At 42.2% G+C, this 25,585-nt stretch overlaps 1 protein-coding gene across 5 annotated transcripts; it reads right to left on the bottom strand.

The window, feature by feature from the left end:
• Positions 1-1,190: 1,190 nt before the first annotated feature.
• LOC133424595 (ubiquitin carboxyl-terminal hydrolase 15-like) lies at positions 1,191-24,136 on the bottom strand. 5 transcript variants are annotated; one of them, XM_061715281.1, is made up of 22 exons: positions 24,027-24,136; positions 22,818-22,945; positions 21,974-22,104; positions 20,243-20,369; positions 19,133-19,278; positions 17,279-17,340; positions 16,739-16,828; positions 12,959-13,106; positions 12,614-12,787; positions 12,215-12,373; positions 11,820-12,044; positions 11,655-11,738; positions 10,504-10,598; positions 9,338-9,526; positions 8,303-8,421; positions 7,893-8,174; positions 7,689-7,759; positions 7,431-7,546; positions 6,479-6,628; positions 5,805-5,908; positions 5,336-5,424; positions 1,191-3,873 (listed from the first exon to the last, which is right to left on the bottom strand). In XM_061715281.1, the coding sequence occupies exons 1-22, from the start codon at positions 24,113-24,115 to the stop codon at positions 3,496-3,498; spliced, it is 3,156 nt and encodes a 1,051-aa protein (XP_061571265.1). In that variant the 5' UTR covers positions 24,116-24,136; the 3' UTR covers positions 1,191-3,495. The 5 variants fall into 5 exon arrangements, with proteins under 5 accessions (XP_061571265.1, XP_061571266.1, XP_061571267.1 ...); XM_061715282.1 differs by having other exon boundaries at positions 12,959-13,061; XM_061715283.1 differs by lacking the exon at positions 16,739-16,828.
• Positions 24,137-25,585: the final 1,449 nt, after the last annotated feature.

Here is a 25,585-nt window from a genome sequence, read left to right as displayed (position 1 = left end):
AATGTGAAACAATAGAAAGAAAGCAAAAAATCAATTCTGTAATAGTGTACATTTTTAGTGCAATAACAAAAGTGCAAACAGAAAGTCTGTAGAAAACTTGTGAACATATTTGTGCCTCAAAGGCCATGACTGTAGGCTACAGTTGTAGTAAAACAGAAAAAAATAACTTATAAACTCAACAGCTCAATGCCATTTTCCATTGGCATTTTATGACTATTTTTTGACTCTCACAGTAATACGGGACAAAGTGTGTCCCCTTTTCAGCTCAATACGGGACGTACTTTAGTTTATAAATATGGGACGATTCCGTTTTTAAGGTGACGGTTGGCAACCCTACTTGAAACTGAAGAAATGTTTATAGTGGACGGCAAGTCTGAACTCCTGAACCTGTATCATATCACAATCATATGCTGTAACAATGCACCTTTCAATAACCATGTCTACCTCATGCTGCTGCACCTTTCACTTTTTTATTTGTCTATTTACTGTACAGTGAGCGAAAATAACCGAGTCAAATTCCCTGTCTTGTTTGACCTGACTTTGCCAAATAAACATGATTCTGATTCTGTATTGCAGAGGTAAGCCGATTTGTAGGATCTTGCAGAAAAGAGACTAAGACCCCTGGGTGGCAGCATTGCTACTCTACGACTCCCAATATGTCATTGCATGTTTTTACCCGTAATTCTGTGAACTTGATGCATAATAACATTCAGCCTCTATATATTATTAAATAGTTGCCTTTAATACAAGGCTATAAAATCACAGGTGCTAACCTTTAAATTATGTGCTGGCTGATGACAATTTTCAAATAATTGTTTTGAAAGAGCAATGTTTTCCAGTCTTCCTTGATGTAAGAGTTCAGTTTTTCAACACTGGATGATGTGAGGGACAGAAGCTATAGCAGTAAATGCAAAAATGAATTCCTTATTCAAAATAACCAATTTGGACCTCGGAGGACTTAAAGCTGTCTTTTTGTAGGAAGTTTGCAGTCCCACTAATTTGCTGTTGTGAAGATCTGTGGATGATGAAGATCAATAATTGAAGGCGTAGCTTCTGCACTATACCAATAATAAGAAAAAAATAAATATGCACGCACGAGTAGTATTTCTTCACACCAGGAACTGCAAAGGCAGTTTTGTAAATACATCCTACCAAAAAAAAAAAAGACAGACAGTAGGGAAAACAAGGACTGGATTCCCAGGAAGCTTTACACAACTTTATTGAAGATTGTGTATAAATACACATGCACATTTCAAATGTAAACCCAAGTGAACTCAAGTGCAGCCAAACCTCAAAATCCCCAACACATCATCATGCAAGGATGTCTAGATTCTTTTTATTTATTTATTCATTTTTTACAAAAAAAAAAAAAATCATCCTTTTATTTTAAAAAATATTCCCTCCCTGACAAGAATTGTCAAACTAATGTGTTTGTGTGTACTCGTGACTTCTCAGGCCTTGCCAAGGTTTTAAATATAGTCGTTCGATGTTTTGTTTTTTTTAATTATTAAATGCTTACATATAAATAAATAAACTTTATCAAATGTGCACTCACAGAGTGAACTCTTCTGTACAATATTGTATAAGCATATAGTAGCAATCACATCTCCCTCAGACAGGATGGGGTGAGTCGCCCTAAAAGCAAGGCAGCGCTGAGCTGATGAAGCCTGCTGACGTCAAAGCACAGAGAGGCTCATAAAGGCTTGGTACAAGTCTAATATTCTGAGGCAACGACAGGTACGCTAGTGCTGTTTACAATGGAGCGAACAGATAGAAAAAAAGAAAACATAAAACACTCCACCATGGAGAATAGAGTTTATCGTGAGTTATACACCGGTAGAGGAAGATCCTGCGACGACCTGCCGCAAAATCTTCTCACTGCATCATGATCCCAAAAGCTGAAAAGGCCTTTAAGGAAGACTCACCCCACCGTTTTTCAGTTCACCCCCCCACCCCCCCATACCGACCCACGCCCGTCACGCCCTCCAAGATCACAAAGAAGCATTTTCCCATGAATCTGATACAGCCGACATGAAAGGTCATCACATTCAACCGAACCAATGAGAGGGAGGAACGAAAATGAAAAGGCATCGGTCGTGTACATGTGGTCTGTGTTCAATCCATTCAGCATACATTCTGGCCCTCTTGTGGATTTTAAAAAAAAAGAGAAGAAGAAAGACTAAGGTGATTTGGCTGTGACACAGCAAGCAGATGCGACGGACATTCGGACACAAAGCATGTTGGTGTCGGGGGTTCGTGGGAGCGTGAAGTGAAAGTGACGTGCAAAGAAAAAGGCGGCTGGTGCGAGATTTGGAGTTAAGGCCGAGGTGACCCAAACAAGAGACGATGCATCTGATGTCAGCGAAATCACCGATGTTCCTCATCTCACAGCGCCTCGGATGTGAAGAGAAAGAGAGTGCAGAGCCACGGTAAAGCTTTACATACCACATACTGGGGGAGGGTTGAAAAGAAGGTCGGTGGAGGAGCGTCTCCAAGTCTGACAGGTAGATTTTTTAACTATTATTCACGGCATTTAATGCACAATATGTTAGGTTGATTAAGACGGTGCGCTTGGGCCTAAAACAGCTTTATTCAAATTCATCTATGCAGCTAAAATATGAAAAAAATAGGAGGAGGTTGGCTGAGCTGCTAAGTTAGCAGGATGAAGATAACCCTGCTTTGATTTTTTCATTCAAAAAGCCAAATTTTGAACAAAAAGGACCAAAGAAAGACAGCAAAGACAGCGCCTTAAACAACTAAGGCTCATGCCAGGACACTGATAACTGTCCAAAGTTCAAAGGTCACAGCAGCAGCGATACAAAGCTTTGAGTTTGGCTTTGACACGGTTTTAAACCACACAACTACGAGCGGTTTAGATTGTAGACGCGTCCAGCAGCTGACTTGGTAAAGGCAGCTCCCGAAGCTCTTCGTCCGAGAAAACCCTCCGAGCGGCAAAGTCGTTGAACGATTGCAGTTTGTCTGGCATTAATACATTAAAAAAAAAATGTGGATGGTTGGTGATTGTGCAACTTCAAAAATGTTTCAGCGCAGCATGAAAAACTCAACAAAATTCAGTGTTTAAAATATGTACAGAGCCTAAATAATACTAAAATGATATGCCAACAATGCACCGCTGGAAAAATAGAGATATATAAAAAAAAAAAAAAAGCAAAAGGAGACGTCCAAGCTGCAAAAATCAATCCCAGGCGCCGTTCGGCGACTTCAGAGCCGACGAGCAAATGCTAAACAAATGAATGTGGCGACACACAAACCCACAGTCATCCACCCACGGACGAGGCCCAGGTTTCTCAGAGTTGCGTACCCCGGCAGCTTCCTCACTAACAGCCGTCATCCCTGCAGTGGCTCGGCCGCGGAGCGGCGGAGTCCGAGCTGCTGGGTGGGACCGGTGGCGCCCGCTGCCATGCTGTGTGTCCATATGGCTTTGGATGGAAAGATCCCATAAGCTCTCTCCGTTGATTCCTGTCCCAGTTCACCTCAGTTGGTTTTCATGGTTACATCCCGGCTGGGCGCGCGCTCCCCCTCCTCTTCCTCTTCCTCCCCCTCCTCCTCCTCCTCTTCTTCGTCGTCCTCCACCTCCTCCTCCTCCTCCTCTTCATCCTGCTGGTTGTCGTTGTCGTTCTTCCTGCGTCTGTTCTCGTTGAGATCCCCCTCGGCGCCGGCTGCGGACGACGCCCCCTGAGTGGCTGAAGCCGGCTTTCTCTCCTGCAGCTCGCTAGCCTCTTTTTCCTCGTCCTCCCCTTCCTCTTCCTCCTCTTCGTCCTCCCCTTCTTCCTCCTCACGGTCGAGGGCAAAGTAGCCGGTGCCTTTCACCGTGTCCTGGCGCTGGTAGAACAACACGTACCCTGCTTTGGACTAGAGAGAAACAGAGGAACAAAAATCAATAGTTCATCAACTGCACAGACGACTTTTTCCTGAGTCACGGCGAGTCGGCAGATTCTTTTAATTATAAACTCCCCAAGAGGCCACAATCCCTTCTCTACAAGACCAAGTGTGGTGATTAACTTTTTCTTTCCCTTTTTAATTCTCAGCTTTCCTCCTTAAAACGCAGTATCAAATGCGCATAAACACAAAGAACAGCAAGTTCAGCAATGATCCGAGTTCCACATTTAAGCAGCCAAACTTGTCAAAGTAAAGTTTCCACTGAGAAAAATGAGAACAGTTGCAAGCTTTTTGAATTTTATTTATTTTGTATCTCCACACATAACCAAGTTGTGGAAACCTTTAATAATTTAGGTCGGTTAGGGCTCTAATCTTTCTACTGTTTCCCAGAGCAGCCGCTCCTCCACTAGCAAACAGCGTTTAATTTCATGTTGACACGGAGCACAATTCTTTTCCTGATGAGTTGGCTGATTTCTTTTCATTTTCCTCATTATGTGACACATGCTTTATGTGCTTTTATGTGCTGATTGGTCCCTGACTGACCAATCAGAAAAATAATTCTCCTCCGGTTGGACAAAACAGCCGTCTCTCTCGTTCACATCAATGGAAAAAGTGTAGTTTTTACTTGCCTTGAAATTTAAATCACTGGATTATTTTTTAAACTTTGTATTAGTAAAAGGAACACTTCAGAGCACACTGCACACGGTGTAATGAAGGTGCAGCGTAGTTTCATCCCCAAACCGGCAGAAATCCGATCCATACTGCCAAAACAAAGTCGGCTCAGCAGCAGCTACAACCGCTAAAGCCTGTTATTTATTTATCTTAAAACGGTTAAGCGGTGTGTTTGGGGCACTTGTAAAAGTGACACCTGCTACCCACAGAGAATCACAGGAATACATTTCATCCCAAAACCAATGGTAAATTACAAAAAATGTCTGCTTTGGATACATAAACCTAAACAACCTTCCACCGTGCTATGAGCTAAACTACCGGTAATCAAGAGATCTTGTTTTTTTTGCCGAAAACAATGAGTTTTTTTTAAACTCACTACACAATACCCAAAGTGTTCCTTTTATTTAAATGCAGTTGCTTTTGATTTTCTTTGGTCCAATAATTAGAAATAAAGTTATGTAAAACCCCGTTTTTACAATGGGAGTGGACGGGAGAGATGACAGTTTTGTCCGACCTAGCAACAGGGGCGGGGCTTGACCAAGGATCAATTAAGTCAAATGGTGTCAATCATCCATCATCCAATCAGAAGCTTCGGGTTGACAGTACTTGATCTCCAAGTTGTTAAAAGGCCACAGTCAATTTAGTGTATGAGTTCCCCAGTTTTAATCTGAAACCGGCAGCCAACCTTTGTAATGTGCAGCTTTAAGATGATTTTGTCGATCACATTTAGAACGGCGATGCTTCTGCAAGCGAAAACACTCACCACTATTTGGTCCTCGCTGACAGGAGACACGCTGCTGTCATCATAGTTGTACCACTTTCCATCGTCTTTGTTCTTAGCATAAGCGGTATCTGGGAGGAGCACATTTACAAGAAGCAGAATGTTTTTTTTTATTGATTTATCAATAAACCAGAGAAACATCAATCAACTGCAGCTTTTGGGCCGTTTTTATTTTTCCAAGCTATAAATTCCCAGCATCCTCGGGCAGCAACTTCTAAGAGTGAGCATTTGGACGGTTACTGACTTTGTTTTACAGGCTGTCAATGTCAAATAAAATGAAACAGCATAATGCCAAGTTTCAGCTTCAGTCAGAGGAGTTTTATTGAGTGAATTAACAAAAGGGTGGTGTTACTGTTATAAATCTGAATTAATTTATTTAAAGTAAATCCTAACTTCAAATATCGTTAGGAAAATGACCGGTCAGCTGTGTGAAGTTGTGCTGAAGTCTTACAGTGGCCGCCTCCCATCCCGCCGTAGTGGTTGGACACGGCAATGAGGTCGTAGCGGCAGGGCCCGGCGTTGGGATCGATCAGGAACTCCGACATGTCCAGATCGCTGATGAAAGAGAAGAGTCAAAAATGAAGCATAATGAAACACTAACATCTCAAGAAAACCAACAGATATAAGAATATAAATATAAAAATTGAATATAAATCAACTATAGAAAGAGAGCATTTTATTTAAAGTGTCCAGCGATGTATCGCACAACGTCACCATGGTGAACGACAATTTATGTATTTGTCCACCGTCTGCTACAACTGTCCTTGGTTGATATATTTCAGTTTTCTGTGGTAGATAAATATATATGCTCATATTTTTAGTAACGGATTTATGAGACAGAATGATCTCATAAAGGAAGGAGAAAGTAGACACTTTCACCATCATCTGATTAATTCTGATAAAACATTGGCGCCTCATATTTGTGTTTGTGCAACAACGCTGAACTGAAAGTACCGGCACCAAAAGTAAGGAAGAACTAACTAAAGTAAACAAACACTTTACATCTGAGAACAACGTTATATTTCATTTGCACGTATTAAACCATACGAGGATGCTAAAAACTGCAAAAACGTGCAGCATCCTGCTGCACAAATTACTGATTTTTTCCCGCGAGTGACTGCACACCTGAGCGGGAAGTCGACGAGTGAGTCCAGTTTATCCCTCATGTAGCGGCTGTAGGAGAAGCGTTTGAGATGGACCACGAGCACCGGAGGCAGACACCACAAATCCAGCTTCTTGGTGGCCTGCTGGTGCTGCTTGCAGTTCGGACAGTACCTGCAGACAGAGAGCACAGATATGAGGCCCCCTCTAGGCCTGTGTTGAAAAAAATCGATTTTCCGATTCTAAATCGATTCTCATATTAATTCCTAAAAATCGATTCTTATGTCTAAAGATCGATTTTTTTTTTCTCTTTTCTCCATCATTTTCGCCAGGTGAACTTTAATCCCAGTAGTCGGACACACAGTTTGTCATGAAAAATACCAGGTGCTTCATGGCAATATGTGTGCGTGGTGACAGAATAAATTAGATAAGCTAAAATGATTTGTTTACTGCATGAACTGTTGCAATTTCTTTCTTTTTTGCACTTTAAATGGATATTGAAAGGCCTGTTTGAGTTATTTATTTCTTAGTTATTTCACAATAATTATTGTGAAATTATTATTTCACTAGTTATTTTCCAGTCATATAATTCAGGCAACAGCTCAAAAAACATTTTAAATAACACTAGGCCAAATCAATATCAAATCGGATCGAATCATGATTATCGATTCTGAATCTTAAGAATCGGAATCGAATCGATTCTTGACATTTGAATCGGTACCCAGCCCTAGCCCCCTCACAAGGCTGGTCATCAGCTACAGTGCCATAACTTTTTTATCCAGACCCAGCCGGCCCTGAAGATGCATATACTTATACTCTTTCCCCTTCCTACCATGTGGTGTCAAACCGTGCAACATGCTGCTTTATTGAAGCCCACTTGGCCACTGACAATGTTGTGAAATTCATAGCCGTGTGCTACGAGCCCCCTGTGTTCTGTGTAGTCTAGAATGTGACCCCTTGCTCGAGTGCTTCTTACCAGGGATCCTCAGCTCCCAGCTTCTCTTTTGTCGTGAACAGCTCGATGCAGTCGTTCAGCTTGAAGAACGCTTTCTTCTGAGGCTTGTACTCCATGCTCTCGTGCTTGTCAAAGTCCTGCAGAAACACAGCGCCGTTAGACCAAAGCCATACCTCTGCACCCGATGAAATCTCCCCACGACACTGTAGAATTATTCAAACTAAACGATCAGCACTAAGAACGAAACATCAACGCCGTGCGGCCAGATTTCACTTTTACCTCGACAGCAGTCTCGTCGAAATACTTCTTTTTGAACTCCGGTTCCCAGTCCAACGACAGATACGAGCGGTCTGTGAAGAGATGAAAGAAACCTCAATCCAAACTCGATTTGATCTTTATTTGCCATTAGTCTATCTCACTTCTCCAATTAGATTTTATCCGGATGATAGTTTTGCTCATTATTGTGTCACAACCGCTTCCTACCGCTCAGTCTGAGGTGTCCTTCGTCGAAGCGGATCTGCCGGCTGTCCTCCTTGATGAGCGAGAAGTCTGTTTTGCCCATGTTATTGAACTGGAATGTAAAAAATCTCTTCCTGTTGTGCCCCGGGGTTTGCTGTGCTTTGGCGGGGGCCTGCGGGCCGCCCACGCCGTTCTCCAGTTCGTTGTCGCCGCCCACCGAATCCTCGGACTGGCTGTTTTCGTTCTCGGACGGCAGCTCCTGGTCCTGGCTGGACTCGTCGTCCTGCTCGTCCGTCTCCATCTCACCTAAAAAGGGGACAGAGGGGTTTGTGGGTCCAGTGGCGGGTTCTCGAGAACGGCAGATGCCTGAAATAAGACGGTCCGCGTGGAGCAAGTAAAGCAGAAACTGCAACTCGACGTGTTGCTGCACTCACTTGGCGAACCTTCCTCCAGCAGTCCGTTAGTGGCATTTCCGTTAACAGTGTGTGGTTTAGTTGGTTGCGTTTCTTCAGAGTCGTCCTCGTCTTCCTCTACAGAAGATTGCACAAACCGGCTGAAAACAAAAAAAAGCAGATGACATCAGAGAAAAGCTACATGGATGTATCCGTCTGTCTTTGTACGCTTAAACGTCTTCCCTGCGTCACTAAAAAGTAGGCCTGTGTTGAAAAAAATCGATTTCCCAATTCTAAATCGAATCTCATATTAATTCCTAAAAATCGATTAATATGTCTAAAGATCGATTTTTTCTTTTTTCTTTTTTTTTTTCTTTTCTTTTATTTATTTATGTATTTTTTTGTCATTACATTACAACTTTTGGTTATTTTTTTGTTTATCCCCAAAAAAGGAATGTTTTGTTGGACACGAGAATAAATGGTGCCATGTTTTTGCCTTTAAATATGTTTAAAGGTATGAAAACATTAAAGTGTTAGGTTATAATTGAATAAATTGTCTATATTTCAATACTTTATATACTGTCTTGGGGTTACATTTGCAAAAAATGCTAAAAACCAAATGCTCAAAAATTAAAAACCAAAATAGACCGAAAATGGAACCAATAAAAACGGAATGTGGGAAAAAATAAAACCGATTTCATCCGTCTGTTTGCTGCCCTGGATCTGTTTGGTAATTCTGACCCACATGATGTTTCTGAAAGCAGTTCTATCAGCATTCTGGGAGCTGATTGGTCCTTACAGCATCATTAGCTGCAATACTTGCTGTTGAATCCCAATATAATACTAGTATTAATATGTTGCTTAACTACAGTCATATAATTCATGCAACAGCTCAAAAAACAGTTTTAATAACACTAACCCAAATCAATATCGGAATCAAATCGAATTAAATCTTGATAATCGATTCTGAATCTTAAGAATCGGAATCGAATCTTGACATTTGAATCGATCCCCAGCCCTACTAAAAAGCCCGTCCCACAGCAGTTAGGAGCCGTGAAGAGGGAGGAATGGACCTACCAGAGGCGCAGAAGCAGCATGTTGTAGAGTTTGTCTTCACTCAGGGTTCTGGGGACGGCGATGAGGAAGGGCTGACCGAACAGCGGCGTGCTCGTGTGGTTGTACCCCGACTGCTTGTACTTTTCCCTCAAGTGGACCGGGATTACTACGTGATCCGTGTCCTCGACTCGGTTCACCGCCACCTCAAAGCTGCAAACGAAAGAACGAGTCCTTTACAACCTCCCCAATGAAGCAAGCGCTTGTGAATCCAGCTTTAAAATCTAACAAGTGAAGCTCATGGATCCAGATAAATACCCCCATTTTTTAAGATTGCATCATAAATTACATTATAAAAAACATTTTTCAGATCATGAACAAATTGGGTATTTTAAAATTCTGGGACCTAGTCAAAATTAAAACGGGTCAGATTATGTTTAAAGTCTGGAATAAATTGTTACAACATCCAAATAATGTTCTTGGATAGAAAGGGAACATACAATTTAAGAGGGAATTGTAATTTTAAACAGCTTACCACCCATTCAACTCTGAAAAGTATGTGCATATCTGTTTGTGGTGTAAAATTGTGGAACAAACTAGATGAGGACGTGAAAATGTGCATTAACTCAAAACAATTTAAAAATAAGTATAAACAAACACTCTTGGCCAGCTACAAAGGACTGGACAGCTAATCTTATTATTTTTTTTAGAAAGGATTTTATTTAGTTAGCATGTTTGTAATGTGGGTTTTATTTATATTCATTCATATTAAAGTTAAATGTTCTGATTTTTTTTTAGATTGCATTGATTTATGGATTACGAATATTCTTATGGAATTTAAATTTTATGAATGTGTGTGTGTGCGTGTATGTATATGTTTGTGTAAATGGATTTGTATATGTATATATAATTGTATTATGTACTATATGACAATGTAAGGGGGGGCTGAAATTGTAAGCTTTGCTTCCTTCAGCTCCTTCTCGAACTTGCACTTCATCGCAATGTGGTATTTTTTTAGATATTATTATATTTACACAATTTGTTTTTATGCTTGTGCATGTTTTCAAATCAAAGAAAATATACATATTACTCAGCAACGTGAATGCAATCTGAGGCCACGGAGGCTGCAGTGTAACAAGAAGCAAGGAAGGTTTATCATCATATCATCCATCAGGCGTCTCCACACTCACACATAAATATCATCTCGCTCCATGATGCTGCTCAGGTTCTCGTTTGTGGCAAAGATCCGGTGGAAACGGTGGTTGTAGATGTCAGTTACAATCATCTGGAGAGGAAGAAGCAGAGGAAAATGCAGAGTGGAGTTAGTTTCTCGTTCCACCTCTAAACCGCTGGTTAAAAAGAAAATCATTACAATTATTGATCTGAACGTCAACCTTGCGGTCCGCAAGAGTGCGCAGCGAGTCACGTGACTCTACTCAGGGCTTTTCCAGCTCAAATTACTGCAGAAATACTTCAAATAGTGGTGTGGATTTGCTGTGATTCTTCATTGAGAGACTGTTGGCCCTGTCTGGTTTCGATCCTCCATTCAAGACGTTTCGCCCAGTAAGTGCGAGGTTTTAAACTTATTTTGCAGTAGCAGATTTATTTACAGTATAACATTAGGCTGTTCTGTTAATGTGACTGATCTAATAAGCAGCCGTGACGACGGCAGAGTGGCTTGACTCCCGCGGAGGACAAAAGCCAGATGATAAAAGGATGTTAGTGGTTGTTTAAGAGCCGAAAGCTGTGAGAGAGAAACAGGAGATTAAGCAACATACCAATATATCCCGAAGGTTGTTTTTTGTATAGTTTCATATCTTCATGACAGATTTAACATCGGAACCTTCTGTCAACTAGTGTGAAAATGAATCCTATAGTGTTTGTTTGTCCTTCTGTTCACCATCCCTCCATCAATCTACAGGATGTAAATGCTGCTTTTCCCTCGGCCCGCTGCTGCTGTTTGGTAGGAATTAAAACCGAAAAACTATTATTTTCATGTCAAAATTAGTAACATTGCTTGTTATCTGTAATGTTTATTTTTATTTATTTAATTTTATATTTTTTTTTTATTTATTTGTATGTTTTTATTTATTTATTTTTTTTTAACTTTATTGTCTTTATTTTTTATCTCTGAATGGTACAATACGCTAGTTGTAGGGATGGGGTTCCGTTGGAGCAAGACATGTGGGGGTTATAGGTGTTTATCATATTTACTATGTTAATTCTAATTCTCTTGTATGTAATCTGTGAAAATTAAAAAAAAAAACAATAAAAAGACCTTGAATATATATATAAAAAAATAAAATAAAATTAGTAACATTGAACTAACAGATGCCGTTACCTTCTCAGCAGGCACCTCAGACAGGATGGAGAGGGAAGTACAAAGGTCAGAGATGTAGCCCACCTTTGGCACCGTCAGTTTGTACTGCAAAAGAAACAACAACACGTCATCAGCGCCTCGTATCGTGACATCATGATTTCATGAACAGCAGCTTCGTAACGCCACCTGTGTGGGTTTAGCCAGAGGGTCCAGTCTGACCAAATAGACCTCCAGTGTCCGCTCCTTCTTCATGGGCAGTGGCAGCGTCAAGTAGCAGAAAGGATCAAAGGTCACGGAGACCTTTGAGCAGACGGGACACACTAGTGTGGACTTGAAAAGGCCGTGGAAAATGTCCACGATGATGGAATCGTTCCTCTTGATGTGGTTCTCCCACGCCTCCTCCGCTACGACCTGGAACGAGGAGTGAGAAGAAGCTCGGCATCAGACGCTGAATCATTTGTCTGAAAGATCCTTCTCCCGGCACAGGAGAATACACAACCAATATGTGACATTTAAGTGGGCGTTTATTCAGCGACGTCTTTCAACATTTGACCGAAAAAATCCCCGACTGCCAGTCCCACCTTGTCGGGCCGCCCGTTTGCGTCTTTGAGCTGGATGTAGGGCTTCTTCCTGATGCGGTTCAAGTCCTCGTGAAGGCCGTCGAGGAGGAAGGCTAGAAGCTCATGGGAGTCCTGCTGCTGGTAGCCGGAGAACTGAGGTGCAAAGCGGCCCACTTGGGTCTGGAGAATAAAAACACAGATAGATAAGAACCACCAACCCAAGCAAAGGTGCCTCTTGATCTACTCCATCAATTTTAGACTTAAATAATACAGTCTTCACGTACTAATGACTGATTTCATCCACAACAATGCTCCACTTCCACCCATTTATAACTATAAAATGGTTGATTTAAATCTGGAGATGTACAGCTATTCAAAGCTGTGCTTTCTCGCTCGAGTCAACGAGCAGAACTTGATCACCTTGAAAGGTCTTGGGGTGACGTAGCTGTATTTCCCCGACCACAGCTGCTTGCCCAGTTCTGCCCAGGCTCTGGCGATCTCCCCTTTCATCCCCAGGGGGTTGTCCTCGTTCAGCTCCTCTGTGTATTTGTCTTTGAGGAAGTACTCCGTCAGGGGAGGGATATTGCTTAAACACTGAGGTTCAAAAGTGGAGAAGAACAAAACAAATCAACTTCAAAATCAGTCATGAGCGCCTAAAACGTACAGCAGGATGGCTTCCAGTAGCAACTGCAAGCCATCACTGAAGTCCTGGGAAGGGTTTTCCACGCCTTCTCAGAGTGTGAGAAGCTTATTTAAGCCAGTTACCTGCACAGCAGAGTTCATGAAACAGGTGTTGCCCAGGTTGGATAGTCCACAGAGGCCTGAGCGCTCACTCGGTCTGCTCTGGTCTGGGTAGTTATAGCTGTTGCTGTAGGGGTGGTAGGATGGCAAACTGTAGCTTGAATTCTTCACACTGTGGCAAAAGACAACAAATAGTTCACACAAGGCTGAATGGAGGGTTATGAAGCTGCTACGAGCATTAGTGCACTCAGAAAGGAACCGTTAACTCAACCATGTACATGTACTGATCTTAAAAATCAAGATTAAGTTGTTAACGCATCTAGAAGACAACAAGGGAAACATTTAAGCTGAAACTATGAAGACACCCCACCTCAACCAGCTCGCACACAAACACACACAAAACGACTGAGCCTTCTTCCCTAAGAACCTGTGAGAACTTTAACGTAGCCCCTTCCCAAAATGCATCTGTGAGCACTGAGCAGACCTCTGGGAGGTCGGCAGGGCCGCGCTGGCCGTCTCGGGCTCCCACTGGTCAAAGGACACTGCTGAGATGGTGGTGGAGGCGGGGACTTCACAGCTCAGCACGCGGTGGTCCACCCTCCTGCTTTCCAGCTCCACCGCCTCGGGCCTCAGGCACCACCAGCAACACAGGAGCATGACATCTCAGCCCCGCCCCGGCCCGCACCGGCCCGCATGTCCACATGAACACCAACAAACCCGGCAGCCTGCTTGGAGTTGGGTTTTGCGTCCGGCACGGTTAAAGTCCGTTCCCAGCCTCCGACGTTGAACGCTCGCGCTAACTCGGCTCAGTCCTAGCGCAGCTGCCTGAATATAGTCCAGATGAAGTTTAGGCCCGAATCGGATTCCCAGATCCAGCCAAGTCTAACAAGCCATGAATGCATAATAAAGCGCACATTCCTGCAGCTCCACCTCTCCCTTTCTCTCCCCTTCTTCTCTTTGGGGCTCGACCGCCCGTCATCTCGCTGTCCCGTCTGCCTCAGGTCCCCCTCGCTCTGTCCTGTCCTGTGCTCCTCCCTCCGGCCTGCCTGCTGCTCTCTACCGCGCTATGGCTGCCCACAGATATTTATAGCAGCAGCAAAGATGCTCAAGACTGCTGCTACTGAAGCTGGAGGTGCACAGAGAAGAGGAGGAGGAGGAGGGAGAGGCAGAGAGAGCAGGGAGGAGGGGTGAGCAGCATGGGAGAGGTGGGGGGGCTGACAGAAGAGAAATGAGATGGGGATGGAGGGAGCAGCTGATCCTCCGCATCCAGCTGAGGCTGCAGTATTCACCGGCCTGACATGCTCTCTCTCTCTCCGTCTCCAACACTCATCTCATCCAATAAATTATTTATCACCTTTTCCTGCACAGGCAAACACCCTCATATCTTCTTCCTGAAGTCAACGCTAATTCAAACTCGTTTATAACCACTTTTGGTGGAAAAATTGCATCCTGCGACACTTTTACTTTTACTAGCCCCCCCATGGCAAATCCCTCCCTCTTTCCTGCTCTTGAATCTGTCACAGACTTCTGTAAAATAAAACACTAAATGAATAAATAAACCTAAAAGCAAAAGGGGGGGTGGGCCGAGCTCTGTGAGGGAACAGCGTGTTCAAACAGGTGATGAGCAGAGACGGCAGATGAAATGTTCTCTGAAGGTCAATTCTGAAGGTCATTTACACCGCAGAAGGTGTGCATCACAATGAGCTCATGGGAGAGGAGAGGTAAAGACGCTAAGCCAGGAAGAGAGAGACAGAGAGAGAGAGAGGAGCAGGAGACGGAGTGCCTGCCAGAATCGCGGGACGGCTCCTCTTAAAACGGTGACACTTAATTCTGTTACGGAGGATGAACCCACGCGGCCCGAAGCCGCAGAATCAAAGACGCGCGCTACGCAACGTGGAACCGCTTCATATGGTGAGGGTTCCAAATGAAAAGGAAAGAAAGAGATTGCATGCATAATTAAGAGCAGGCGACAGCGTTGCTACGACAGTGAATCAGGGATAGACGAGCTGCTGAGAGTGGAGATCCAGTTTCCCAAAGTCACCCTGCTTGTGCATTTCACCACCTCCAACAGCACGCAGATTAAACAACACTGCCGGAAACACACACAGCAGAGATTACATGACTACGTATACCTGTAATCTAAGTACAAAGTGTACGAAAAATAGGTCAAGTTCGCTTCCACACCTTTCCTCCACATTGATATTGATTTTTTCTTTTTCTTGCAGCTTTTATTTCTGCATACTAAGCAAACAATCAGGCAGGTATCTAACACGCTCGCTCTCACAGGCAAACACACAATCATGCAATAAATCACACAAGAGCAAAAGGCAGAAAGCGTCACCCTCAGCTGCGCAGTGCTGTCTCACCCTCGGCCAACTGAGCCTTTAAAGTTCCCATCAAATATCAAATGTGGACCAGAATGAGACGTTCAATGAACGGAAAGTAAGAGGACGTATGTGGCATTTCAGGTAATTCTGACATTTGAGCTCATAGGAAAAGAAAACTGGGCATCAATTTGGTTTCATGATTAATGACGAGTTGCATGACTGAGCAAAGCGGTGGTTCTTTTTTTAATCATTTATATTTTTTGTTGACAAGGTAACTAATCTCTTAGATTATTTGGTAAATTATATGATGAAAAGTGAGATAAGAGTCATTAAAAATGAAAACAAAAAGATTTAACTACTTCAATATACTGTAATATTTTTCTTTTTGACAAAATAAAGGCAAGTCTTGGTTAAGAAAGACCCGTGTTAGACTAAAATACGAGGCTGCTTGTAACCAAAACACAGTAAACCACTGCGTAAAATTCCTGCTACCAAAAGAAATGATCATGATTAGAGAGAAGAAAGTGCTGTTATTTTATTCATTGCAAAGATAAACCTGCAATCTATATGGAACAAACTGCTGACCTGCAACTTCCTTCATTACTGCAGCATGACACAAAAACAGCGTCATTAAAACCTTTTGCATTTTCTTGCCCTTTCACTTTCTTGAAGCCGCTGCAAAAAGCAATGCATCAGTCTTTATTAAAAATAAAAGCTGGGGCTGCAGCCTCTCTTTCATTACTACAATAATAAAGCTGCAGTCGAAGAGAGAAACTATCTAAAGAAGACAAAAGATCAAAATCAATCAATAAAAAGGTAAATTGGAAAACCGCTTCAGACTGTGGAGCAATCAGTAAGAAAAGCTGAATAAGCTGATATTTCAGTTTACTGTGGTGTTTCACTTGCAGCTACATCTCCAAATAATCATATATAATTCATGGCTGTATTACTCTGAAGGTATAAGAACGTCCTTAAAGCTAGAACATATTTTTTTTAATAAATCAATAGCTTAATCATGCAACTCTATTTAAATCTGCATTATCAGTATTCAGATTTAAAAATCAGATGGGAACTTATTTCCAATATTATTTTTAGACAGCACTGCTGCTGATGAAAGAATTTCCACAACATCAGCCCCAAATACGCCCTTTCCCCGCCCCTGCTATCGCTTCTTATAGCTAAAACTGCATCACCGTGAGTTTAAACACCCAAATCGCAGCCAGAGATAGCCCCGGGAAAGAAAAATGAGGATGGATTTTCACAGTGGAACTCTGCAAACTACTTCAATAAATAAGACAGAGTTGTACGATGAGTGGAAATGAAGCTGATGCAAATCGGCCGTTTCGCTTTGCACTTTAGAAGCCGATTGAAATGGAAATCAATCCAGCCGAGCAACACTTCAGGCTCCATCTCTGGCTGCTGGCATCCAAACCCCCAACCCCTCCCTCCTGCTATTCGACCCACAACTATGCCTTACTTCCTGCTGTTGAAGCTGCTGTTATGATTGTTTGTGAGAGATGAAGGCGAGATCTTTGGCAAAGCAGAGAGATTGGAAGCACCAGATGACCTTCAAAAAGATAAAGAATAGATCATGAGTTAGAGCAGAAAAAATAAAGAGCTGTTCCAGAAAAGTGTGTCTCAGTTAAATCAAACGGAAATGAATTAAAACAAATAAAGTGATATGCCAGCAACAGAAGTTCAAGCAAAAAGAGGCAGACTGAGGCAAAGTCACGGAGAGAGGGCATTTCTGAAGATGATGCAGTGGCGTTAACAGCGACAGTTTAAAATGTTTGCGCGTTCAATTTAGCAGTATCTAAAGACGGGGTAATAGCAGCTCCAGAGGAAGGAATCCTGATGCTATGCAACTTTTGCTTACCTTTTTCTCTTTCAAACTGACTACACATGCACCTCACCAATTCAATAACTCTGTCTATGAGTGATCTCTGCATAGCAACAGATTCTTGTGGATACTGGCTGGTTATTGTAATAAGAGCTGAGCTCCGTGCCGTTCACCTACTTGCTCGCTGTGGAGCCTCGGGGCCACGAACCATCTTTGTTCTTCTGCTCTATTACGAGAACCTGGGAGAGACAGAAGAAAGAAAAGAGGACTGAAACTGATCCTGCAGGTTTAAGGATAAATACTGTTTACGTCCTTGCATCTGTGGCTGAAGGATTCATTGATCTGTAATCAAAATCACAATTTTTGCTGATGCATTCGTCAAATCAGAAAAGGTTGCAATCATCCATGGAGCTTACGGTAAATTGATTATATTGGAGTATTTTGCTACAGTCAACAGTATACAGAATACATAGTTTTAAAAAAGGCATAGAGAAGCAGTGCTAGTCTGCCCCAAGACATATTAATTTGTCATTTTCAAAAGTTTTATATGAGGAAAAATGATCTAAAGCTCAAATTTCCATCATTTCAGCATGAATCTGTCAGAAACATTGCAAGAAAATAATCTCACAAATCCCTCAGCCACACTTGCATCCCACTCTAGGTTGTTGTCAACTGAAAATGAAGATGTGTTTTAAGAAATTGTGAAATTCTGATCAGGAAAAAACAAGGAGCTGGACAGTTTTCAGTTCTTCATTTTCATTTTCACTCATCAACTTCAAGATCAGACACATTTCTTACAGTCGGAAGGAAATCACTAAGAGTTCTGCTCGAGTCAGGGCGTATTCTCAATTCATTCATTCATTATCTTACCCGCTTTATCCCTTGCGGGGTCACGGGGGTCTGCTGGAGCCTATCCCAGCTCATTTTAGGTGAGAGGCAGGGGTTCACCCTGGACAGGTCACCAATCCATCACAGGGCCACATATAGACACACAAACCATGCTCACAATCACACTCACGCTCACACCTACGGGCAATTTAGAATCATCAATTAACCTACTATGCATGTTTTTGGACTGTGGGAGGAAGCCGGAGTACCCGGAGAAAACCCACGCAAGCACGGGGAGAACATGCAAACTCCACACACTGGGAGTCGAACCGGGGACCTTCTTGCTGTGAGGCAACAGTGCTAACCACTAAGCCACCGTGCTGCGTATTCTCAATCATCTCAGTCATTGAGTAATGGGTAGAACTTTTGTTCTGAAAGTCTTTTGTGTTGTTTCATGCAAACTTCATGCAAACAAAACCAAAAGGTGTGTTGTTTGTTGAAGTTGTACAAATAATGTTTTGTTGCTTCTACATGTGTTGTGATCGGTCTGATGCTTTTCGTAACCTTTGGATTAAGATTCAAACAAATTAGATCTTCTGAAGAGATTTTCTGTACTCTACTCTCAGGACACATGTACGCCAATATAATCTTTTTCTTTATTAAAAAATCTTCTAAGAATGTCTTTATGCACATGGACAGCCTAAAAAGGACTGAAAGAGCTGTAAGTATGTGTATGTGGGGCTGCAACTGCACTTGCAGGCAGCAGCACCGACAACAATGATAACCTGCCACCGTTGTTACGTCTGGGACTGATAAAGGTAAAGTCCAAGGGGAGGATGTCACCGTTTCAGAAACGTGTTCTCACCGCCTACATGAAAATGCCAGGGTTATGAGATATTTTTCACTCTAGGACATGTTTTTAAGAAAAAAACGAAAACAAAAAAAACAAAAAACATTTAGGGTTCCCACAAGGCTGGCATTGTGTGGATTACAAGAAGGGAAAAAAGTTGAAATGATTGAAAACTTTAGTATTTTAAAATTAATTAGATGAGTGGCAAAAATGGTCCAACTGACACAAATCACAAGACGTATTCTTCCCCGAGTTACAGAATAACAGCGGGTCTTAAATGGATATTTCACAAACAAAACCGCCCCGATGCTTTTCAAAGCCCCAGAATTTCAGATAAAGACAAATGTTCCCACCTGTCCTTGGTAGAGGCCGGCGTCTTGAATGGTGCTGTCCGGTTTGTTGAGAGGCTCAAAGGTGTTGCTCATGTACCTGTTCCACAGCCTGGTCTCCTGCTCGTCGGCGATGCTGAACAGCTTCCTCATTTCCTTCTCTATCATATCTGCAAGTCATCAAAGACAGAGGACGAGATCAGAGAGCTTTACACTGCCAAGAACCGCAATGCTCAAAGCTCACAAATACAGCCATGTTTGAATAGTTTCAACTGAAGCATTTATCAGGTTAATTAAGGAATAAGTTCCGACGACATTTTTCGTCATCATCAAAGCCGGACACAAACAAAAAAGGTGCTTTTTCCCTCCATCATCAGTGTGAGCGCGTTCACAAGAATTACAGCTTTCAAGGGAATATCTGCACCTTTTAAAAGAAGATTTGTTTTTGTTTTCCCCATTTCTATCCATTTTATTGAACTTGACAGAACAATTAAATTATACCATTAGGAGGCTGAGAACAGAAATTAAAGAGAAAAAAGGAGCAATACAAAAACTCCTAAAATAAACACATTCACAGATTTCATTACAGCAGACAAAAAAAGGGATTTGTGTCCATATGTTGGAAAACAAAAAAGGGTCAGAAAAAGAAAGAGTTGATAAATGACAGCCCTTTAAGAAGAGATAATGGAATTAAAGCACTGGGAATAAGTAAGTCAGTTAAGCTTTAAGCCAATCAGGGAGTGCACCGAGGTGAGTCCCAGGCTGTGCAGGTGAAGGACAGCAACTGCGGCGTCTGACCTCTCGTGACTCATTCAGCTTTACTTGCACACAGTTGTGTAGCACACAGAGGCTAACGAGGTTTCTAACCAGTGTCATTGCCTCAAAGATGCTTCGCATCACGACAAGTTGATGCTGCATAGCGCAACATCAAGCTGCTGATCCTGTCAGTCAGTCAGATGGATTTGACAAGTACAGAGGAATGAACACTCAAAAATTATGGCATATACCTTTAAAAAAAAATAAAAAAAAATGAGATGGTAGCCTGGAAATTTAAAATCAAATCTAAAAATCGACTTGGCCCGCGGAGGTTATTAAATCATGCACAGCAGATACTCCAGAGAGTTTTGTGCCTACCTATTGTGTCAGCTTTACTGAAGCGTCTGGTGATGACATTGTCCATGTTGCTGTCTTCACAGAGCTTCAGCTCTGTCAGATACACCTCCACCTTGCAGTGCTTCACAAACATACCCTGTTCCACCACCTGCAAAAACAGTGGCTCTAAAAATTAAAACACAATCTTTACACAAGATGAATCCAAAACTTTAAAAAAAAATTCACACCAAACCAAAATCAGGATACAGTGGGACCAAAAGATGATGCAAATACAGTCTCCTACATGCCATGAACGGAGAACTCCTTAGATAAACTGACCCAGCAGAGAATCAGGTATTCAGATACATCTGATTTATCATCTCCTCTTCGTCTAGTAGCTGGCTAATACAATGAATTTAAACTGGTTTCAACTGTAAACTCTAAGTGATAAAGTAAAGGCTACACTCATCAAGTGTTCTGATAGGAGCAGTGTCAGAGTGAAGTGCCTAATTTAGCAGCACGGCTTGGAAACAGCTGAGGGGTCCCGGCCTATTTATTCACCACCGAGTCCCTCCAACAGACACACGCTCATAAATGTACACAGAGTACTAACTTCATAAATGTCACTAAGAACCGCATTAGTCATGCAAACACATCAGAGGTTCTGCCACAAACTCACGCCGAACCCAAAAAACTCTTTTGGTGCAACAATCTACCTCCTCTATAAATTATCCAAATGTTTGGAATCTCAGGGAAAAAAGAAAACCACATTTTCACCAAATTCTAGCAGACTCTTTCAAATCAGAGGCAAGGAATCACCATTTAACCCACCCACCCTTCCTCTTCCCATTCTGGTTATGCCTGTTGCACTCCTCTCACAAGCTTTCACGCAGCTACTCCCGGTGTGACCTCAGCTGGCATTCCTCCACTTCAAAAACCACGGACGCAGGAGTGCTCTGCTGCCGCTGGCCACCAGAACCAGGGGAGGACTACGGAGGAAACCATAGCACCAAACCTTTGACTACAGTCCTCCCGAATCCTTTTCAACTACTTGTGCTTCCCACAACAACGCAACGATTGACAAGAAAGTGTAAAGAGCTATAGAGAGAGGAAAAAAAAGGAATAGGAAAACTAATAATGAACCTCCTGCATGTTGTGCCCCGGAGATCGCTCCATGTAGCTTTTCAGTCATCCAGAACGTTGCCCCGAAAATAGAAACCCACTGCCACCCGATATGTCCCATGACAAACATGGCGAAAGGGGGTGGGTCAGTGGAGGAGAGTGAACGAAAGAGTAATCATAGAGGTGACGGGGGAAGAACCTGTTCCAGCTGCCATGATGCCGTGATTAGAAAGATTTGAAGTAGGGGAACTTGACACTATGTGTCCTGAAGTTGTGAATGCCATTATCAAGAATTTCACAGACTAATAAACTGCAACAACAACCAATTTAAGTATAGGTGGAGGAAATTACTGTATTTTTTTAACATAAAAGAACGAAAAGCACTCGTCACTGAGTCTTCCTCTACATGAATCACCTAAATCCAAAATATCATCTTATTAATCACCTGGTCTTAGTCACTGAAGGAACAAGTTAAGCAAGTATGACTGCGTTTCATGTAATATTGATAATCCACTCCCTTTCAACTATAACACACAGAAAAGCCACTCGTGCCAACCATTACACAGCATCACAGAGAAATCACCTTTGCTCTCCAAAGCACACGCCTTTTATACAGACTTTATAGGCTTCATAGTCTGATAAAATCTTTACCTTGCGGGCGATTGGCTCCTGGCTGTCTGTCAGCCCATACCAGCTGACAAGCTTATTCCAGCCTTCTGTCGGTACCAGGATGTAGTCCAGCTCATCAATGAGGTGCTCCTTAATGGCCAGCACATCGCCGTCTTGAGAGAGAGTGAGAAAGTCCGTCGAGTGGGTTAAAACATCTGTCGCCGGCCCTCTTTTGAATGTCTCACATGGCACAAACAGCACAAAGAAAAGAGTATGCTGGAGAGCTTTTTATGAAGCCTAAAAAGAATGCTACTCTATGGAGTCAGCAGACAATGCTGTTTTTGTGTCAATTTACTTCCAGAATGATGATGGTCCAAACAGAAAAGATGAATATGATCATAAATGTTTACCTCATAATTAACTTTCATACAGATACTTGTAACTTTTCTTTGTTTTTGCCCATTTTTAGACACCCCTTGGCTTTAGATAAGTATAAAGCCACGTTCACCAACTTATTTGATTTCAACGATTTTACCCATTGCGACACTGAGGTGTCTGACTTTGCGTCAAGTCCATGACATCAGCGTAAAACAAGCTCATTGAAATGCAGTCAATAAGATTTCACAGACAAGCATCTACAACAGTGAGAAAAGGAGGTACAAACACCAGACTTTTGTTTGGATCTGTTTACATTGATGAATGGAAACAACGGTAGGGAAAATATCAGTCCGCTCAAGTACTCAAAATAAGACACTGTTGGTGGTTATTTTACACTTAAATTGTGGCTTAAAGTCAAAAGAGCGGAGGTATCTCTTATTCTATTGGTATAATTTGATTTACACATGTGTTTGAAAGGTCTCACAGGAATAAAACTGAGAGGACTTACCTTTGAGCAGACCTGAGTTGTCCACCGGTCCCGGGTAGACATTCTGGTCCCCCATCTGGTATTTATCCCAGCTGTCAAATCCCACATATTTCTTCCACTGTTTGAACCAGTGACTGTCCACCAGGTACCTGCAGCAAACACAACCAGGTGATCAGCGAGAGGCGAGGACCAGGTACTGTAGTCCTCGGCAGCCTAAACAACTAAGACTATGACCCACTGACTGACAGCTGTAACAGTAGCTTTCTTGAGTTCAGCCAGCTGGCTGGGAAATGTTGACAGGTGGTTCTGGTCCGACTCCGCCCTGCTGAAGGCGGCGGGTGAACCCGCTGACTGGGAGCTGGAGCAGCGGTCCCCGGCCGGGGCAGCACTCCCTCCCCCGGCTCTGCTCTCTCACGCCCCGGGACGCCAAAGTGAGGTGGTTCATGTTTATGTTTATTAAGGATCCCCATTAGCATAGTCTTCCTGGGGTCCTATTTCAAAAGTACAATATAAACAACAATACACAATAATAATAATAATAATTTCTGGAAACACTGGAGGAAATGTGTGTATGTTTTTAGCTAATTTGAAGGGTACAAGTGAATCTCTTTCTCTTTGTGTTTAATGTCTGTGTATCTTGTTTTGTATTCTGGACCCAGTGTCTGCAAATAAAGTTTATATATAATAACATACACTTCCAGTTACAAAACATACACAGATCCAATTGCAATTAAAAAGAGAAGAAAAGAAGAAGAAGAAAAGAATAAATCACAGTTCCCAAAATGATAACATAACACTATTAACTCTCCAATCTAAAAAATGACTTTTTGAATGATTTCTTGTTTGGAATGCTCCTAATATTTAAAGGAAGAGTGTTCCATGGTGAAATTTCTCTATATACAACAGTTTTTTCATGAATTAGTTGGTCTTGGTAATGTGAGTTGAGCTGAGTTGGAGCTCTGGTACTGGAATGATGATAATGATTTGAAAGCGGTGAATGTGAGAGCCAGATAACAAGGTTTAAGGGTTTCCCGGGAGGTGTGGATCTCGGTTTCCACCGGGGTTTGGCCCCGGCAGCTCCGCCGCAGCAGCGGCTCCAGCTCCCTGTCAACACGGCCCTTCGCCCCGGCTCCCCCGGCTCCCTCAGCCCGGCCCTGGCAGCTGTCAGCCCCGGCAGAGCCGGCCCGCAGCCGCAGGGTATCTTTTCAAAGATCTAATCCGAAGTCTTACCAAGTGTCTCCCTTCCTTAGCTGTGTTTTGAGCAGCGCCGCGACCTCTCCTCTCTGGGTATCCAGATCAGCCGCTCCTCCCTCCGCCATCTTTACTCGAACATCACCCCCGCTGCATGCCGGGAAAGCGCGGGGCGTCACTGGGCCACGTGGGGAGTGACGCGCCGCCGGGCAGCCAATCAGAGGCGCGGGAGCGGCGCCGGCGGAGCACGATGAGCACGACACCCAGCGGCGGAATCATTCTAGAAAAGGATTCAAAAGTGCTCCATCATTGTAGCCGCTCTGGCTTTGGGAAGACCTGCACCCTTAAAATAAGTCCTTCACACATTACACGCCTGCTTGTCCAGCAAGGGGCGCCATATTAACACTGTCCATTAGTTAGTTAGTTAATATTTATTTCGGTCAATCACAAACATACAAATCAACAAACAAGATAACACAGGTTTTTCCCTGGTCAACATTGTGATTATTTTGACCAAAAAAGGTCTGGGCTTGCCCACCTTTTAACAGAATAGAATATACAAAAAGAACAAATGAAGTACCATAAGTCTACACCAAATAATATTAATAATAATAATATTAATATTAATACTATTAATAATAATAATACAGATAATAATGATAATAATAATAATAGTAATAATAATAATAATAATAATAATAATAATAATAATAGCAATAATAATGATAATAATAATAATAATAATAATAATAATGATAGCTCTGAAAACAGAAAGTGAAAAGATGCTAAGGAAACCGACACAACCAATTTAAGTTGTCATTTTATCTCATGCATGTGTGCATTCTTCTTTGTTTGCTTATTGTGCTCCTATATATGTGTCCATTACCATGGTTGCATTCACCGGCCACTGTACCTGCTGTACACAATAAAGGTACTTTATTATAATAAAGTAGTCAGTGACGAGGGTTGCCAACCGTCCCTTGAAAAACTGAATCATCCCTTATTTATAAACTAAAGTAAGTTTCCCGTATTGAGTTGAAATACACTTTGTTCCGTATTATTGTGAGAGTCAGAAAATAGTCATAAAATGCCAATGGAAAATGGTATTGAGCTGTTGAGTTCATGAGTTATTTTTTTTCTGTTTTACTACAACTGTAGCCTACAGTCATGGCCTTTGAGACACAAATATGTTTACAAGTTTTATACAGACTTTCTGTTTGCACTTTTGTTATTGCACTATTACAGAATGGATGTTCTTCTTTCTTTCTATTGTTTTATATTAATTTATACAATTTTAAGTTGAGCAGGACAGGTTTCTGTTTAAGAAAGATACTTATTTTATTCAGGTCATTTTGTTATTTTGTATTAAAGTGAATTGCTGGATAAAAATTTGTTTTCCATGTGTTCATGGCATTCAAAAATATGTATCTAATTCCATACAGGTTCGAGTCAAATAGTTAAAAAAATTGTTTCACTCACAAAAAAACGGGCTAAAAAAATTCACCACGCCAGTAAGGGTGAAGGCAATCGGGTTGGCCGGCCCTGCCGATGAGCTGTCCCTTTTTTATTTTTTCAGGGAGTTGGCAACACTATTACAA

This window comes from Cololabis saira, chromosome 23 (assembly GCF_033807715.1).
Source record: "Cololabis saira isolate AMF1-May2022 chromosome 23, fColSai1.1, whole genome shotgun sequence".
In the NCBI taxonomy this organism is placed as follows: Eukaryota; Metazoa; Chordata; class Actinopteri; order Beloniformes; family Belonidae; genus Cololabis; species Cololabis saira.
Note: the sequence above shows the minus strand (reverse complement) of the source record. Positions and strands in the feature narration are given on the sequence as shown.

Bases quoted from the DNA above. Each gene is read 5' to 3' on its own strand.
- LOC133424595 (XM_061715281.1), bottom strand. From the start codon at position 24,115: ATGGCGGAGGGAGGAGCGGCTGATCTGGATACCCAGAGAGGAGAGGTC. The intron at 12,045-12,214 runs GTGGGACTGGCA...TCCTCGTTCCAG, and splicing joins CAAACGGGCGGCCCGACAAG to GTCGTAGCGGAGGAGGCGTG. The intron at 5,425-5,804 runs GTAAGACTTCAG...TGCTCCTCCCAG, and splicing joins CGGGATGGGAGGCGGCCACT to ATACCGCTTATGCTAAGAAC.